General features: G+C 35.9%; 1 protein-coding gene across 1 annotated transcript; it reads right to left on the reverse strand.

Annotated features, from left to right (window-relative positions):
- Window positions 1-996: 996 nt before the first annotated feature.
- On the reverse strand, window positions 997-19,188 carry MSH4 (mutS homolog 4). The gene is made up of 20 exons (XM_085048516.1): window positions 18,896-19,188; window positions 18,657-18,818; window positions 18,315-18,478; window positions 17,762-17,872; window positions 16,893-17,008; window positions 16,106-16,279; window positions 14,538-14,710; window positions 13,642-13,709; window positions 11,308-11,382; window positions 10,845-10,909; window positions 10,096-10,265; window positions 9,100-9,236; window positions 8,543-8,646; window positions 7,612-7,736; window positions 6,315-6,515; window positions 5,155-5,273; window positions 4,509-4,637; window positions 3,648-3,819; window positions 1,622-1,710; window positions 997-1,377 (listed from the first exon to the last, which is right to left on the reverse strand). Exons 1-20 carry the CDS (start codon window positions 19,122-19,124, stop codon window positions 1,192-1,194), a joined length of 2,769 nt encoding a protein of 922 aa, XP_084904642.1. The 5' UTR covers window positions 19,125-19,188; the 3' UTR covers window positions 997-1,191.
- Between the last annotated feature and the right edge of the window lie 510 nt (window positions 19,189-19,698).

Here is a 19,698-nt window from a genome sequence, read left to right on the forward strand (position 1 = left end):
TGTGGGAATTATGGTGTCCTGAGAGGTTTTTGGAGGGTCTGTATTGGGGTTTTGCTGTCTTGGGGATGTTTTTGGGGTCCTGGGGGTGGTTGGAGGTACCTGGGTGATGCCAGTGACAGAGTTGGGGACCCTGTGCCAGGTATGACTCTTCAGAAATTATGCAGACATAATTGATTACTACAGTTATGTAGACATAATTTAAAACATGCACTCATATCTATATGCTGGTTAGAATGGAGTGAGAAAAGATAAATTCCTTCAAGCTAGAACTCATGGTTAAAGTCATTCAATGAAGTTGTGCTAAAAAAAGTTCAAGGAAAAATGGTATTTTCAACTTTTTACAGATTTCCTGTTACTAACTCTCTAAACAAAAAATTATCAACAGTGTCAATACCACAATAGTAAGCTGTTATTGTGTTCCAGAAATGTGTTCTGGTTGCCCAGTGCTGGAGAGGCAGCAGATTCAGATTGTCTGTGTTACATTGGACTTTGTGCAACAACCGAGAGAATTAGAACCCTTCTTGAATAGGGAACAGCAGCATTTGTGGATGCAAGTTCAACAGCGCAAGTAAAGATTGTCTGTGCAAGATAATTGAACCATCTGAGTGCTTTTTGTATCAGATGTAAGAACTGTAATAACGCATATACCACTTATAAAGTAGTAAGCATTAAATTCAGTAATTTAATTAATTTAATAATCAATGTAATTATTTTTATTAATTTTAACAATTATATTATTATTAAAATAGTATTATCTTAAATTTTAACATTATATAATAAATAATATAGTAATGTATCAAAATTATAATGTATTATATTAAATTATTTATACTAAATATTAAAATACAATTCTAAACAATTAATTTAATTAATTTAATAATAATATAATACAATACAGTTCAATAATTAGTAATTTATTAATATAATAATGTAATAATTTAATAGAAATAATGAAAATTATACAACTCATTGTCAAAAAGAATTGTGTTCCTCATAGAAAGTAAATGCTTTTATTCCAGGTATGTTAGGGAAAAAAACCCAAACCATAAAGGATATGGTCTTCCATTAATGAGTATAATTTAGACCAAGAATTAAAATGTAAAACCGTGTGAAAATATAGTACTAATACTACAGAAAAAACCAGAATCATCTTGCAACCACAAAAACCAGAACAACAGCCTATGTTACCCATTACTGTTGCTCATCATTTTTTCCAGGTGTGGAACAACAAGCTTCATACTTTTTCTTCAGGCCTTTCAAATACATTCGCAAACTGTCGGCATCCAAACGGGAATTTCTAGCAGTCTGAACCAATCTCACTGCTAGCTGGTATGCAGCTCTCTGTTTCACCATCTCAGGAGTGCTCTTCTGCCTGTGCTGTTCATAAAAATATACAGACATTAAAACAGGAAATCAAGTACATTCTATTAGAAAAATACTAATATTAGCTTTTTTCCCAGCCTGTTTTTGATCTCACAATTCTTGGTGTGCATCCAATACTCCTTTACCCTGCTGTCATTAAAACATAGGCACTGCTTATCCTGCGTCTTTTAGAAACTGAAAATACGTCTGAGTTCTTTAGAAACTAGGAAATACAGCATTAGAATTTTCTACTACATACCAGAAGTTGTTTTGTAATGTGATTTATGATTTCCTTTGCATCCAAAATTATGGATGATGGTAGGGAGGATACTTCTGCAGCTTTTAGTCCTAAATATAAAAAATACAAATTAGGATTTTTGTTGTAATTTTTATCCCTACCTTCCACATTATGTCTTCCAGAATTAACTTAGGCTATTTTTCTAGGGGGTAAAGATTCAATTTTTATTCAAACAATTTTGGTATATTTTCTCTTTGGGTTGTTCTGGTGGTTCAGTGGGTTATTTAATACTGTAGGTTTAAAAATAAAAAGTGGTCATGAAGAGCCCTTGCACTCTTTCTTGTTTTAAGTTACTTTAAGCTTGAGTGGAATAATCTCTAGTCTTTGGTTACCAATAGCTTGCAAAAGCAGTATGTAGCTAATTTCCTCTTGATTAAATGTTCCCTAAATCATGGAATCAACATCAGAATCTAGTCTTTGGAAACACACAGATTTCTTTAAATCTTTGTCACTCACTCCTTTATTGACTCATAATTCATCAATCTGTCCAATCTACACTTTAATTTATTCTAAAGTTAAAAGAGAAGTAAATCCACTTTTCAAAGAACACTGATGCTTTTGTGGACCCTTTCAAATTTGTCTTAGCCTAATATACTGTAAAATTCCTCTCCTTTTTTAAAGAAACTTGATTCCTTTTTGCTAATCACAAAGGGCCAAGCTGCTATTTAAATCATATCATTGCTTATGGCAGACACATCTTTAAGTCTCTCCAGAACATTCATTCGCTTCTGAAATCAAATGAATTTAACTAGATTAAATGAACTGAAGTACCGTGTTGTCGGGGGTTGAGAATTTCTTCCCATTCCTGTTACTAAGCAACAAATAGTCTGATGTTCAGAGCGATCAAGTCTTTTGTAAAAGACAAAAGCTAGGTTTTTGGGCAGGGCACGGTAAGGGAAGAGCCGGCCCTGGGAAGGCTCTCTCGTGGTTCGGACGCTGAGGGTAGAGGCTGCTGGCTCTTTGCTTTCCAGCTGCTACCAGAGGAAATCCAACTGTGCCCTGTTTCTCTTCTCTCCTGGCTGGGTGAGCTTTGATTCAACTTTTCTCCTCACGGGGAAGGGCACGTTTCCCCCCCCGGGCTGCGTTCCCTCGTGGCTGCTGCCGGGAGAGTCCGGCTGCCTCTGCTGCCTGCCCCCGCCCTCTGCCGCACGAGACCGCGGCGTCTGCTGTGACTGCAGAAATTCTCGCTGGCCGGAGAGAGAGAGCGCCCGCTCCTGCTGCCCTGCTCCCTCGCTGCCCTGAGCTGTTTCCTGCTGCCCTGCGTGTTTCTCAGCCCATCGGCCATTGCAGCTGCCGGACGGTGACCTGACCCTGCGCCACAGCGCCACCTGCAGCCGCTCGGGAGTCATCGCACCTGCCCTGGCTGGCCGGGAGCTCAACAGCGCCCCTGCTGCTTGCAACCGTGATTACACCACACGGGAGAAGGTTCAGCAGCTCACGTTATCTGCTGTTTGGTTTTCTGGTTCTAGTTGTGGTTTGCTATTATTGTTATTGTTTGTTTATAGATACTAGTAAAGAACTGATACTCCTTTTTCCCATACCTTTGCCTGAAAGCCCTTGATTTACAAAATTAAATAATTCGGAGGGAGGAGGGGAAGGAAAATCACATCCTCTGCTCTAGGGGAGGGTTCAACCTCTCTTGGCAGACACCTGTCTTTCAAACCAAGACACGTGTGCTCAGAATGACTCAATTCATTCAAACAGACATGGATCGAGCAGATCGTGACATCAGTAAGATGTTATTTTCACTACAAAATTTCATGTAAGTTCTTCATGCTACCCGACACTACTATCTCATTACATGGTTACTTAAAACACGCAAGCATTTGGAACAAATTAGAAATCTGCAGATCTCTGTGTCTCACTTTGAGAAAGCCACAAACTCAGGAGAAATCTGTCATCAGAAAAATACTGTTAGATGCCTAATAACTGAAATAGTATCTTCTGTAATTTTTACCAACTGCTAAGTCACAGTGGAATCCATTACCGTAGTTCTTTTCCTCTGTGTATCCTTTAGAAAGTGTGTAAGTGTAAGCAATTTTCTCATTTCCAGCACTGCTTCTCACATGTTGCACTTCAAAATGGTAGTTTTCCACATTGGGATATAAAGCATCCATATGACACAGCTCCAGGAAATGTGTAGCAAACAGTGTAAATGCCTAAATAAGAAAACGAGAAAGAAAATTGATTTTGGAAATTATCCTGAAATAAATTACAATAATTTAGAAAAATTAAATTATCTCACAGATGTCCATGTCTTCCTCCAAAACAGTGAAAAGCTGTTTTTGAATTACTAAAGCAAATTAAAAGCCTTAAGGGATGAATTCTACCATTGGCAAGTACATCTTACCTAACTGGGGATTCTCTTGCTCATTTTTCAATAGAAGGAAAACAGTATCAGAAACAAAAGGAAATCCATGATGCTTAAAAATCTGACAGGTGTTGATCAGAATGATTGTCAAATGGTTGCTTGATTCTCTCAATGAATTCTTTATCAAAAGTACAAGTGACAGAAAGTACCTGAGCTTTTCAAACCAAAAAACCCACAAAGTACACTGAACAAACTCTGAGGAGAAACAAATACCTGCACACTTCAAAAGGTTAATCACATAACTAGCAATGGAGATGAAACTTGCAATCCATCTAAAACTATCTTCCACTTTTCTAAACAAGTTTCTAACCTCTGGAAATGACTGAACATCTGCCTGCCGACAGCAAGTAGTGAATGAATTTCTTATTTTGCCTCTGCATGTGGCTTTCCTTTACTTACTAAACTATCTCAAGCCCAAGATACTTTCAAGATGACACAATGATTCTAAGGCTTCCATTTCTTACAAAACAGAATTACCTTTAGGTTCAACAGATGTTCACAGGCAGCATAACAAATGCCAATACCTTCTTCAGCACTGGTACCTCTGCCAAGTTCATCAATAATGATGAGTGATTTATTGTTAGCATTTTGTATGATGTACGTTAGCTAGAAAAATATTCCATGTGTTATTCATTCCTTGAAATGCATTTTTTAAAAACAGGTATTTTTTGTGTTATTCTGATGGAACATAATGCAGAAATAAGAAAAATCTCCTGAGATACACCAATTTTACCTTTCCAAAGCTTTCAAACAGCTGTCAATTCTAATCAAGCAGACTCACACTACAGCACTATTTCTCTTTTCCAATGAACGTATCACTTATCCTCAAAATAGTATGAGTTTGTGAGAGGAAACTGAGAGAGCTTAGGCCCCTACAAAAATTAATTTAAAGCCTAAGCAAACCCAAAAATATTGAAAATACTATCTAACAAAGCACCGATTTCCACTCACACTGGAATAATTTTTTTACTTAAGAGATGCCTGGTTTTCTGCGGTTTATTATCAACAAGATGAAGGCTGAATTTTTGACTACTTTTTGAAATACACTTTCACTGGAAATACATAAGTACAATCTCTATGAGCTTCACAGTAAAAATGGGCCCTGGACAGCTCTGTTTCATACCTCTTTCATTTCCTTCATGAATGTTGATGCATTTGTTTCAATATCGTCATCCATACCTATTCTGGTAAAAATCTGCTCTGCAATGCGAAAAGAACAATACTCTGCTGGGACATAAGAACCTACAAAGCAAGTAAAATACAATTCAATCAAATACAAATACAATAAAATACAAATACAATCTCTTATCACTGTGACATTTGCCCAAATACGTCACTGGGAAAGAAAATTAATTTTACACTTGGTTTTTGTGCACAGCAGAGAATGCATCTTACTGATAAAGTTTCGTAAGATTATGTTCTACCATTACTTTATAAGAAAAAAATTATGATATAGATACTATAATTAAAGAAACTTATCAGTAGAACTTTAAAGAAATCATATGCCTGAAGCTGTTTGTCAGTCTAAAGGGATGCAGAAAAAAGAATAAACCCTAGGATTGTTTTACCTTTCTGTGGCCACTGATTTACTAATCCCAAGAAATCTTAGTTTCCTAAAATCAAGATTACATTGCCTTTATCAGACTTTAAAGCATATTAGTTTTACCAAAGAGAAAAGAACGAGAACCTTTTGCCAAAAACTTTACAAGTCTGCTTCATTCATATTAAAACTCATGTTTTTGAGAGCAATTCCTCAAGAACTTGCAGTTATTGGGGACTGAACCCATGAACACACGATGGATAAATTTTGTTCTCCACTGCTAAGCAGCTTCATTCTACAGAGTTAAATCTTAAGCTTGTGCTACCAGACTTACTTTTAAGAAAAAAGTCACAAGGAATTCCTTGATATAGGAATGAGTCTCAGTTAGAGTTTACAAATAGTTGGTTTACTTTTACAACACCAGTAACAGAACCTGGCAGTATTCGTTGCTAGTTTTATTTAAAGTAGTTGATTATTTGCTGTGCTTCTCTAAAGACAGACAGGGAAAGCTTCAAGATACACAGATGGAAAGTTTCCAGAAGTTTCCAACGGCAGATGCAAAACCTTACAGTTGCCTCTGTCAGCAACACAAGAGCTGAAGCAAATCAACTACAAATTACCTGTAAATATTTTATTTAGATATAATCTTATTCTGGAAGCCAAATCATTCAACTTTCCAATTATTTTTAACCATGAAAAAATAATGTGCTGCAGAGTCATTAATATTGTACACTCTTACTCACCAGTCTGTGCCATAATTTGACAGAGTGCAATCTGTTTTAGGTATGTCGATTTTCCACTCATATTTGGTCCTGTAATAATGACAAAGTTGTTGCCTTCTGTCAGGTAGGTGTTGTTAGACACAGGTTTTTCCACAGCTATCTTTTCAAGAATGGGATGCCATCCCTGCTTGATTGCTAAAGTATCAGTAAATTCTGGACGAACTAAATGAGAAAAAAGATGTAAAACACTGAGGAATTAGTATATTTATTTTCTTTTACATTATTAAACTAGTATGTTTTGAAATAAAGTTAATTCTCACAGAGAAGAGCTCCTGGAAGAATTACCAGCCACTTTCAGGTATAGCTTCTGATTGCCATGCAAGCCTTCATGATTTGTGACTACAAAAAAAAGGCCGTAACTGCAACTTTATTTCTAAATTAATTTTCTTTGTTTCTGTTCTCTAGTAAGTAGGGTTGGACTCCAGAAATAAAAATACAAAGAGCTGAAGTATTTTTACTGATTTTTTTTTTTTTTTTTTTAATACTGCTAAGAGGTTATAAAGTACAAGGGGTCATGGACTCCTGCTACTTCTACATATGTACTTTGTGTCTGCATGGTCAACAAGGAAGTAGCATTCCTTCTATTTTTTTATATATTACCATATTCATTCTCTGGGAAAATACCACACCTACAAAGATCCATTTGATGCTGGAACTATCTCTATGGATTTCTGTCAGAATACAGCACTTTACTGAACCGATTACATTTGGCTCCTATTTATCTACCTGCATTAATGGAAGACAAAGTGCTCATTTATATATTGCAGGACTGGGCTAGGGAAGAGCATGAACAATATTCAGGTGAGCATTTCATGCTGGACGCCTCAGAAGACTCTACTTCCAAAAATGTCTAAAAGTGTTTCAGAAATTGAAGCAGAGAAACAAAGTTAGACACATATTTTGTTTGATAGGACATACTTAATGTTCATCTGCTCATACTATCTTCCTGCCACTAGAACAGAAAAAAGTGTAAACCCAGAATTCCTGTACACTTCATGCTTTTGAACAGAATATGCTTAATCTGTCTGTCTTGAGAAGACTGACTGGGAAGGCTTACAGCAGCTAACTAGCAGAATTTATTTTCAATGAGTGGAAGCAGAAAGAACAACAGCATAAAACTGGCAAAGACAAACCAGAGACACTCACCTCAAGACTACTGAGACCCAGAAAAAGAAATGGAGCCAGACAAAACAGCCTGGTTATTCTGCATCAAAAGGGTTTTCATCTGGCCCGTAACAGAATCAAAGAAGAAACTCACCATAGTCAGAAAGAGTGCAGGCGTGGGCAAAGGAAAGCAGCATATCCAGCATAGACACAATGTCAGACAGCTTGTATAAGCAAGGAATGTGTTCATAGATCTCATTCAGCAGTTTACACACTATTCTGAAATAAGACACTGATTTAGCTGTTGCACAGCACATCCTGTCACTTTATACAGCTTACAGAAAGAAAGGAGCTGCACTGTTCATACTGCTTACATTAGGATATGTAAAAGGTCATTCATAAAACACAATCATGTACCAGATGTGAGCAAATGTATACATTTCTTTGAGGTAAATTAAGATCTCATACCATCATCTCAGCTCACATTCTGCTGATCAGACACAAGACATACCTCGAACACCAACAGCTCATATGAAAGCTTCACACAGAGAATGAATTCAAAATACAGCTATGGAATCAAGTATGTTTGATTAACATGAAATTCTACTCTAATTCCCTTAGACCTTCATGTTAATAAAAACCCTCCATGGTTGCTAGAAAGAATTTCCATTCAACTGACAGGCAACATTATACTCAGTAAGTTCTGAGTCAGAGAGCAACAGGACAAGCAGCAAGGACAAGGTACAGAAATAGTTCTACCCTAAATACAAGGAGCTCTGACTAAAAGTAACAATTCTGCATTACTGATGCAAACTGATACATTCATTGTGCCATTTGGAGTAGATCATTTACATGATGGTCACTTACTAATAATGCCAATATATTTGCAATTGTAGAATACAATACACACTTTATGTTTTTGGGTTTTTGTCTCAGGGGATACACTTGAACTGGGTTGCTTTAAACTATTTCTGTAAGCAGCCATAACTTCACGTAAAGATAGCTTTAAAAACCCATGTAATTAGCTGTTAATTGGAAAAAATAAATATACTTAGCAAATAATAAATAGTTCTAACAGGTCTTACAAGTAGGTCATGTGATATATTTCTCTCAGGGACTCCTGACATCTTTCATTCATTTTTATTAAGTCTGCTGTAGTGAAGCTGTATGTGTTTTTCGTTTTTGTGATCTATGGGGAATTGAAACCAACAATAAGAGCTTGCCTTGTTATCAGAAGGAAAAACAGTTTCTAAAAACCAAACTGGGAACAATAAGGAAAAAGGAAGAAAAAGGACAATGCTCGATTTCAGTTTTCATGAAAAATCCCTTTAAGAAAACAATTATTAGCAAGATATACAACTTTATACTTACATAAAATGTAACTCCATGTACTTGCACATTTTTTGATCATATAACTGAATATATGGTAATTATAACAACATACCAATTAAATCTTCATTTACTTCTAGATATCTTCACTGGAATGATTTTAACAGTTGTTTACTGTATAATGCATATTTTATTAATGTGTTAAGAATATTTAAAATATTTATAATATTAAAATAATATTCTAAATCTTCAATGTTATAAATATTATATTAATATTAAAAATAAATATGCTAAAAATATCTTGTACAGATACCTTTGTGAATTCTGAAGGAAGTTGGCCGTTAGGTAATGTTGAACAATCAGCCTTCATCTGGATAAAAAATCCTCGAGCAGAGCTGAAACTTGTTTTCATTGGTAGGCTGTGCTTTTCTGCAAGCTGTGTTATCATATCTACACACCACATATAAAGACTCAACCCAAAATATATACATTTGTGTACAAATACACACATACCTGTGCTGGTACAAAGATGGACACTGTTAATGGAAGGTTTCAGAAATGCAAAAATCTGTATTTTTCACTGTGTATGAATGTAGGATTAGAAGAAAACAGGAACTTTGTAACATATGACAAGTGCTAAAGTTTCTGACGCCTTTTTAGGTTTCCAATTATAGACTAAACTAAGATGGTCCTTTAGCGAGAAATCATCAATTTATACTAAAAATAAGGAAATCAGTTTCAGAAGATTTTTTTTCCTTCTACTTTGACTTGATGATAAACAGGAAGGTTACTAAAACACAGTGACACACATGCTAAAATTCCTTTTGTTCGTATTTTCCAACTCTTAATACCTTAGCTAAAAGGTAGTCCACAGATGGATTGAGACTGCTTAAAATATAAAGCACAAAGAACACAGATATTTTAAATAAAGAAGTTAATCCAAAGATCTACATGTTTTATGCAGAATGTTTTAGATGGAATAATTTTGTTCCATTACTTCAACTTTTTTGTACTTTAAGAGGACAAGAACTAATAGAGCTTGGAATATAGGAATCTCAATGTAATTGCTCAATTTCATTAAAAGAAAACTTTTTTATCAAGAAAAGGAGAATCTCAGTAAGTATCTCAAAAGAACTTCAGATGCATATCAATGACAATCAATTCACACCAATACTAAATACTTTTTACATAGGAGAAGGTTATAACACATATATTTAGACATATTTACACATATAATTACAGAGCTTGCATATGCCACGTACAATGTACTTTAAACTCCAAATAAATACAAAATTTTGTTTAGAAATACCTGCTATGTCATCCACAATTTCCATGTATGTTCTACGAGATATGTCAAGGAATTCACTGATGTTAGGCTTAACGGCATAGCACTTCTGGGTCCTCATACTCAGACATCCTTTTGTGTATCTTGTATCATCATTAATTACCGTTGTAATCTTTTCAAGTATCACTCCAAATCTGCAATATCAGTTGGATCACTAATTAGATACATAAGGCTTTATGATTTTTACTTGAAATATCATCCCCAAGTTACAAATAGCAGTATTAGAAATAAGTGACGCTACTTTTAAACTTTCTACTGTTGAAAGAAAACATTAGATTTCTGTTTTCGCCTCAGAATGAAGAGTGACTATACCAAAATCTGACTAAAAATACTATTCACATCTTTGGGAGATATAAATTACTTCTCAAATATACAAATTTTCCAAATACATGATGCCATAATTTTTGCATTATTATGGGGACTCTAGGAAATCACTACTCTATTCAGAGTATTTTTTATTATATACTCTATTTAGAGTATTTTCAGAGTTATTTCTACGGGAGTTCAGTTCAGCAGCAACTTCACAATCACAGCTAGCTCTCTTGCTTTTACCCCTGTATTTGTTAGTTGAAAATTAGACTTTCTGACAATTAAAATCAGCTTTTAGGCAAAAGAATTGAGCTATACCCGGAACTATAAACAAGCATAGATGCAACATCTTTGACCTTACAGGCACTTTTGAGATGAATTTCTAAAGTTATGATGAAAAATACCTTGTGTCTTCAAGAGAACTGTAGTAAGCCCTTAGCAGCTGTGTGTTACAGCTTCTTAAAGCAGCCTGTTGAAGATTGACATATTAAAAATTACTTGGTTTTGTAGCCTTTTCAAAGGACTGAAACTCTTCACATTCAGTGAGGCTAAATAGTGAAATAGTTTGTGGAATCTGAGCAGGAGCTTCAGGTAAATGTTTGTTATATCATCAATCATTCAGGTAATGGTAGGAATCCTGCTCTTCACAGTGTTAGACTTAAATGCATATTTTCAATTGGTGTTAAAAATCAACAGACTACATCAGTAGTATTGTGCTCCATAATTTAAATTTTTTACTTTATTGATCCCTTCCAGCTTGAGATATTCTAGTCTATATTCTATGAAATTTAACAAACTGCACTTCATAAAAATAAGGACAAAAAAACCCTAAAAAACAAAAGCCCCCCAAAAACAAAGACATCTTACTTTTAGAGGCTCCACAAGTTCTAAGGTATGCTTCAAGAGGAGTAAATTAGTTATTTTTGATTCAGCAGTTTTATCCTGTTGAAAAAAATTTCAAAGTAGTGCAGGTATTTGTATGACTGTTTTTAAAAGTACTTTAGAACTAGCAGAACTCATATTCTTAACATTAACAGGCTTATACATTTAATGAAAATTCCTGAAATGCTTCATAAGCTCAGTTTGACAACTCTGTGTCTGCACAAGAAAAGTTTACTTAAATTTTACATTGCCTGCAGTGATAGTTTGTCCATCATTAGTTATGATTTTCCTATGTTTGAACTGATAATAACTGAGTCTAAAAACATCCTGCTGTGAAAACATCCAAGAACACCCAAGCTGTGAAAACTTCATATTTTATGTGTAATTAACTCTACACAAGCTCTATAAAACTTGTAGACTTTTTCAAAGCATTATTATGTGCATAATTATTATCAGCATAATTGTTTGTAAAGAACAGCACATTTTCCATTAATGTCATTAAACATAATGTAACACATTTTGGTTGATTTCTCTTTGGTTGATACATGAACGTCCTTAAACAGCTGCCCATGTAGTAATAAAATCTGGTAAATATTTCAAAATTTTGCTCACAATAATTAATGACTGTTCTTCAAATCTTTCGTTCACATAAACCCTCTGCCTTGTTTTTTATGCCCCATTAACACTTATGACAAAGAGTTCTGCTGCTGACATTAGGTCACAGCACATGCAGTACACATGTACTGTGCAAGAGGATTTTAAGGAAGTAACATAGATAAGCACATGAATGTAGGAGCATGAAAAATGTGAAATCTTCTCTCACTCGTATATAGTATCCTTTTACTCTTGTGATTGAGGGCATATCTTGTCTTATCTTACAGTCATATAAAGCTGTTTTTTTGTAAAATATAGAACTAAAAAGTGCTAAATGCATGAATGGAAGAATGATAATATCCAAATAAATATGGGGTCTAAGTCCCGTGAAGGAATCAGAGATCAAAAGAACAGATGTGGTTATACATGAGGAGTTGGTAGTGGAATATATCTTTGCCTAGTCAGTTCTTACAGGAATTTTAACTGAACTGGTGTTAAAAGTGAATCTTTGCATATGATACACTTAACACCAAAGGGATTAAATGATTTCACCACTGGCATGATTTTTCAGGTACCACATCTCAGCAAGATTGTCAGGTGACAGCCTCTTCAGGATGAGAGAATGCTCAAGCTGAACATACCACCCGTTTAGTCACTGATACTGTAGGCTTTTCAGAGGTGCATCTCACCTGCTGACTGGTGGAAGGTTTATGATGAAAATTTTTATGGAGAGTAGGAATGAAACACACTGAATTGCTTCATCTAGCACTTCCTAAATGCCACTGAGTAATAAGCATGAACCTTGAATAAGCATGTCTGTTGTATGAATAGTAAGCTCTGCTATATTGGAACCAGTCAATGGTGAAAACACTGCAGTAAGTAAGTTTATTTTATAAGGTGTATGTGGTCCTCTGCATCCATAAAAGCATCCAGCGTGACAGTCATAGATGAACTCAGGAATTCATGTTACCAATCTCTACAAGGAAAGCTGGGAGCAAGAGACATTCTGGGGTTTGGATTTGTCATTAAAGAGATTTATCTACATTCATTACTGTCCTGTTTGAGTCTGTACCTGATTTCTTAAACTAGTATTAGACTAATAATTTATCTAAGCGGGTAAGTCAGCATGTGAGAAGACAGTGAGAGGTGAAAGAGTTGTGAATATTTAAGATGCATCAAGCATCACAAGCATCGACATCAGGAAACATTAGCCTCAAAAGCCCTGGCAGAAATATCCAACTCAATCACTGCAGGCAAATGTAATTTACAATGCTATGGTTACAATATGCTTAGTGGAAACAAAGTTGAGGTTCAGTTATCTCACGCTCTCCGTGGTTAACTGCTGTGCTCTGTCTCAACCAAGATTCAGTGGTGAACTACACAGTTGTATTCCATTTTGCTATTTGTATTACTCTGTTAACATACAGAGTGATGTATGAGGCAAAGCCCAATGAAAAAAGTAATCTTGCTTTGAGACAGAACACTCACTAGGACTGTAAGTCACTAAAGACTTTTTCCATTGATGCTGATGTGAAGAAAATTCCTCTCACCTGAGCACTGCGGAATAAAATGTACACTTACCAAGAATAAAGGTGGGGAGTGATGAAAGAGTAAACATTTTTGGAAGTGTATTTGCATAAATTATGATGAATTATAGATACCACATTTATATATTGCATGTTATAGACAGATAATTGATTCTCTAAGGTGTATTTTGAAACATACGGTATCCTGCTTTGGAATTTGTACCAAAACCGAGAGTAGTTGATCTGTATCCCGGAATTTTGAGATAACTGTAAAACAAAAGTATACACATCAAAAATTAAACTGAAATTGTAAGATCTATTTTCTTTTAAAGCACACAATTACTTGGCTGTACTAATGCTAATATTTTCCTTACACTCTATTATTTATATATATATTTATTTTTGTATACGTATTTAATATTTTTATATATTTTTGTATGTTTTATATATATATATATATAATTCAAATTACTTACAGGGTAAAATCTAGGTTAAAAACAGCTGCTATCTGAATTATTTTTCATAATTATACTTACTATAGCTAAGCATGCCATGATTATTGTATACGTAGACATCTGTCAATTCAGAAATACTTTTATTCTTAAGATTGAATCGTATTTCTGAATCATATTTCTCTTGTGAAACAGATTAAGATTATACAACCCAGCTTCAGGTGGACCACTTCTAGTATTTTATTTTACCTTTCTCTAGACCTTATGTTTTATGAAGCAACAGGGGAAAAAAAATACACACAAGTACAACTTCATCAATGTCTCTGTTTTTTCATGTATCCATTATGTATACTTGTATACATCAAACATAGTGCATACCTAGCCATAGAGCTAAAGAGACAAATTCCAATTCCTTAAAAAAGCTATTGGCTCACACACTTCTATATACTTTCTCAGAGAAACTCACTTTTCTAAGCAAAACACTTGAGAAAAGTGTCACTATGATAATATGGATTACTTCCAAAAATTAAGTGTCCAATATGTCACCTAACAAACCATTAAATGAGTCATACTACATACTTTCCTGTATTAGAAGAAAATGTTTTAGAAGAATTACAACATTAGGTATTACAAAATTAACTACCTGCTTGAAGACCAAAAAAGAGCTCCTCATCCTGGAGGAATTCCTGAACAGAGTCCAGTCTCCTGTTAATTGTTTCAGCATCAGCTAGAGGTTCCAGGATATTGGATCTAAGTCTTCGACTTCCACCAGGAGTTTTAGTATAATTTAGAACACCAAGAAGTGTGTGACAACTCCTTTGAAAACGAAATAGATGTGAAGAATACATGCACCAAAAAAAGAGATGGCAAATGTCAAGAGATCTTTTCAGGTAAGAGTATGCTACAAATTTGAGGCATGCTTTGGTATGCTTAGCATCTCCCTGTTTGCCATGTATATTATATGAACTACAGCAGCTCAGGAAGTCAGGTAATTCAATGGGATTTAATGTAATATTAGACCTAAATTATATAGTTTTCCAAAGTATAGAAATACATTTGTACTTAGTATTTTACCCATTTTTTTTGTAATAGTATTCCATTGCTACTGCAGTGGTAAAGTTCTCTTTTTGCCTTTCAATTAAACTAATTTAAAATGAATGAACCAACCCCACAAAGGAGGCAAATACCAATCAGAGCAATTTACTTGAAATACATTTATGAAAATAATTTATAATACTTAGAAATCCAAAAGAGAAATAATATTTGATTTTATTTTTCAAAATAACTTATTTCAGTCAATACAGGAGCTAAATAACATGCACATAATTTATGAATATTATTTTCATCTTTATGGCTTTTACACGTTACATATCCCAAGGTTTCACACTTAAGGGTGATTGCATCTGTGTAGAATAAGCCATATATAGCATTTACACCTAAATCTAAACAGTTTTAGAAACCTGACATCCTGTATGCTATTGGCTAGAAGAAGGCCCATGAAAATACTGGGGCCATATTAACATATTGATTTAAACCAGAGCTTGAACAGGAAGAAACCAGATACAAATATACAAACAAACCACCATGAGGACAGACAAAGCAGAAACTCCTGAAATACCATGCTATAAAAGAGCAAAGCAATAGCCAAGAGTACTAATAAAAAAGGGGGAAATTCAAATTCTTCATGAAGAAAGTGCTCCAAGATTTGATCTCAACGTGGAAAACTACCATGCAATCAAATACCACATTGCACATTACCATCATTTGAGAAATTACTCTTTGCCACTATTAGATCTAAAATAAAACAACTTTTTAAGGCTGAAGCATGTATCTTGTGTAAAATGAGTAAAATGTAGGGGGGTTAATCCTACATAAAAAACTCCTAGCAGAAACACTGCCTCTTTCATCTCACAGTCCATGAAATTTTGCATAAACAAAATGTTTAAGACTGAATAAAATATACACATCAATGTAAAGATGACTATTCATCATCTCTTTCCACAATTCACTTTAGGATTTCCTGTGATAGAAATTTTGTGTTGAATTGAAAAACATTTCTCTGTCCAAATATATTTTTTTTTAAAGCTCTGCATGGCATGCAAGTTCTCTCACACAGAAATAAATACAATGGTCAGCTTTTTGACACAAATGTCAAGGAAACTTAGCGAAATCCAACTTTATAAAAACATAACTTGGAAAAACTATTCTTACCGAGAATCTCTGTTATTAATTACTAGTTCAAGATTTTGGGCTGATGACGAATCTATCATGGCTGTTTTCTCACTCCCCTGGAAACGCACCTTGAGCGATTTCGGAGCATAAACGGCGTTTTGAATAAATTCAACGTATTTTAGCAAAGCCGCAGCAGCTGCAAGACAGTAATACCTTGGAAAGAAACAATCTTTAATGAGTGTTGAACTCTGCCATGGAAATAGCACAAGAGCTACTACGGAAATAACATGCACACTACTGCAGTCTGGCAACTACTGGATTGATAGCACTGAAAAAGCAGGATATTTCAAACATGCACGAACCCATGTCTAATGAAAATACAGTCATGCAAATCAAATATTCATGAATGTTTGAGTCTCTGTACACCTGACACACTATACTGCATAGCTGGTATTGTGACCATACTATTTCAACAGATACATGTGACTTGAAGACCCTGGGGACTAAGTATCGATACTTAAAATTGTTGATACAAGGAAAATGCTTGCTGAGGCAACCATAGCTCTTAAAAAGTATGTTTAAGGAAAGAATGAAAACGACAAAGTGGAACGCTGTGAAAACTCAAAAAAAACCACCCAACTATGTCACAGGCTTTCTATTTATGTTTCTAGATACATGAGAAATGCTGTAGGGCAAAATAAAAAGATAGCTCTGTTATGATTTTCTAACTTTTGCAACAAAACACAGATTGATGTAATGAGTATATAAAATGTTTTTTGTTGAAAACTTATCTGGACATAGCATGCTCTTCCTTATTTCAACATACTTCGATTGAACCTCCATGAAAATGGTGTTAAATTCAGATGCACACAATTGTTCTATGTACTCCAAACCCTTTGTTTCATTGAAGTATTTTCTCTGGACAGTTGTAAAAGCCACATTCTGTGAAGATGGGGATGAAAGGAAATAGTTTTAAAAGTGACATCAGAGAGATTTCTGTATTTTTCTAGTGAAATGTGTTTCCAAGAAATCTATCAACCAATTCTGCAAGCTGTTATCACAGAATTCATTCTAGCTTCCTAGCACAAGCAGGTCAATGTCACTGAAGGTGTGTGATGAACAAGTGATTTATGCGAGAAAAAGAGGAGAGAGGTCAGCAAGTAGAAGAGCACTCATGAAGAAGCCATTAGCTCTGTAGGCCTGAAGCAATTCAGGTAATAATTTATACAGTTTTTTAAAGGTTTTGAGGCTTTGATACTCATAAATTACATATACTAGTTCATCTCATCCTCTTTTACCCTGACGGTGTTCTTTTTCCTGTTCTGTGATACATTAGCCCCATCTCGATTTACCAGGCTGAGAGAACAAGGGAGAAGCAAAGGAGCATGCTTGATTTTTTAATTTCTGTATCTTTTCTAGGTTCGGTATGACTCAGATTACCCAATGCCACAAATTCAAAACTTTCAGCTTTAATCAGCAATATACTTATGTCTGTAATTGTCAGTATTAGAAGCAGCAGCACTGGAGCTGCATATGGATTATTTATTACCATTGTAAAATTCAACCTGAAAATTATAGAAAACAAATTCTGTCTGCATTTAAGATTTTAAAAGTTGTGTCAAACTCTCAAATCAACCATCACATAAAAGTGATCAACAAGAACTCTAAAACAACGAATGAATTTTAAGATCTTACCTTGAAATGCTCCATTATCAGACTGAACAATTTGGTTGTGTTCCCTGCATCACAAGCAGTGCTTGACATTATTATTTCTAGTGGTGTTAAAATCTTGAGTTTAGTAATAACCTGAACAAAATATTCAAAATAATTCAATAAAAATTATATAATCTAAAACATTTAGACAATAATGAACAGCAATAACAAAATACAGAACCCTTGTAGGTTAAAATCAGTCTAGCTCCAAATTTTCTGCAAATTTCTGCACTGACGAGTCAAATTCGTACATATCTAAATTTACGTGAAACTAAATTTAGAAAAAAAGAAAAAGCCAAACAAACAAAAATTAGAGCTTATCCCCTGTTACTTGAACACAGAATCATGCTTGCCATTGAAGCAAGAGATGAGTGTCCAAAAGTATATTCCATGGCTATGACAGGGCAGAAGGACTTATTTTAACAGATGACAGCTTTCTGGGCTGGCAGCTGAAAGGTTGATAGTGCTCTGGAAGATGAAGAAAGGCAAGCTTTTTCAAAGAAATTAAGTGATCATAATTAGCCCCATAAAATACCTTGGCATAAGTTGCATTGTCTGCAAACTGTGATAAGACCATCTCAGGATTTCTTAAGTCTATACTGGCCATTCCTACTTCACCTCTGGCGAGGCCTCTTCCTTCTACTACAGCTACAATCACAGATGCAACAGAATCAGCAGAGACTGCAGACGAGGATGTAGCTGTAAAAGTCATAAATATTCAGTAACATTCATTCCAGATCAATGAAAGATTGGTCAAGAAGCATCACAAACGACAGAGCAAGGATAAACAAATATACATTAAAAATTAAACTCTGTTTAATAAAATAACGGCAGAAATGTAAGCTGGACTATTTCCTCGAAGAGCTGCTCATCTTACCCGAATATCCCGTGTGAGGGGAATGGCTTCTGCAGACAGATCTGCCGGAGAGAGGTGTTTCTCCTATTCGTGTGCTGTTCAGGCCTCGCCCAGAAGAAGAACTCGTGAGATTCAGTGTGTCGGCATTTTCTGCACAAGAACTTCTGTCCCCAAAATAGGATTCTGAGAGGAGAGAGAAATGAGAGAGCAGGAGGACAATTAAAAATATCAAGAGAGAAGGACCCGGGCACAGAGCGTACCTCCCCTCTCGGAAAGCGCCGGCCTCGCCGCGCTGCTCCCCGCGGCCCGGCGGACAGCGAGGCCTTCCCAGGTGGAGCCGCACGGCCGCGCCCCGCCGCTGGAGGAGCCGCCGGTGCTCTCCGAGCTGCACGGCGTCTGCAGAAGCCCCAGAGTGCAGCGCTCCCGCCCGTCCGCTTTGCCCGGCGGGGAAGAGCCGCGGCCCGTGTAAGAGTCCGAGCTGGCCGCCATGCCGCAATGAGCCCTCAGCGATGTCGCCTCCAAGCCGCAAAGCGCCCCGCTCTGCCGGCCGGCAGTGGGGGCAGCCCGGGCCCTGCTGTGGGGCCACCGCCCGGGGCTGAGTGCCCGCCCTGTGACACGGCTCCTGGGGAGAAAGGGCTTCTCGAAAGGGAAACGTTGAAAAAGTTTATTCGCTCATTTACATAGTAAAAACAACGATAAGAGGCTTAGAACGGCTGTCTGCCTTTACACAGAGCGAAGTTCAGCACCGGCTGAGGCACGGAGTGACTCCACAACTCAAATAGTTATGAAGTAGGTATGCGTTTATTCCAGCTGGGGTGCATGGGGGTAGCTCCTCCAAAGGCATGCACACCTCAGCAGCACTTCACTAGGTTTAAATCAGGTTACAGGTTACATATGCATAAAGTTACTCAATGGCCCTATACATATTCATTACTGTGAGAAAGGTCCTCTCACTATTTAAATTTTGAAAGAATTTATTTGCTCATTTACTTAGTACAAACAAGGATAACAGGCTTAGAACGGCTGTGTGCCTTTCCCCAAAGCAAAGCTCAGCGCACAGTGA

The sequence above is a fragment of the Lichenostomus cassidix genome, unplaced genomic scaffold (genome assembly GCF_008360975.1).
Source record: "Lichenostomus cassidix isolate B80296 unplaced genomic scaffold, HeHo_3.0 HiC_scaffold_44, whole genome shotgun sequence".
In the NCBI taxonomy this organism is placed as follows: Eukaryota; Metazoa; Chordata; class Aves; order Passeriformes; family Meliphagidae; genus Lichenostomus; species Lichenostomus cassidix.

What these genes read in the sequence shown, in the direction of transcription:
- MSH4 (XM_085048516.1), bottom strand. Translation starts at nt 19,124, where the DNA reads ATGGCGGCCAGCTCGGACTCTTACACGGGCCGCGGCTCTTCCCCGCCG. An exon ending in AAATTCCAAAGCAGGATACC is followed by an intron (nt 11,383 to 13,641) that starts GTATGTTTCAAA and finishes TTTTTTCAACAG; the next exon opens with GATAAAACTGCTGAATCAAA. An exon ending in TCATGAAGGAAATGAAAGAG is followed by an intron (nt 4,638 to 5,154) that starts GTATGAAACAGA and finishes ATATTTTTCTAG; the next exon opens with CTAACGTACATCATACAAAA.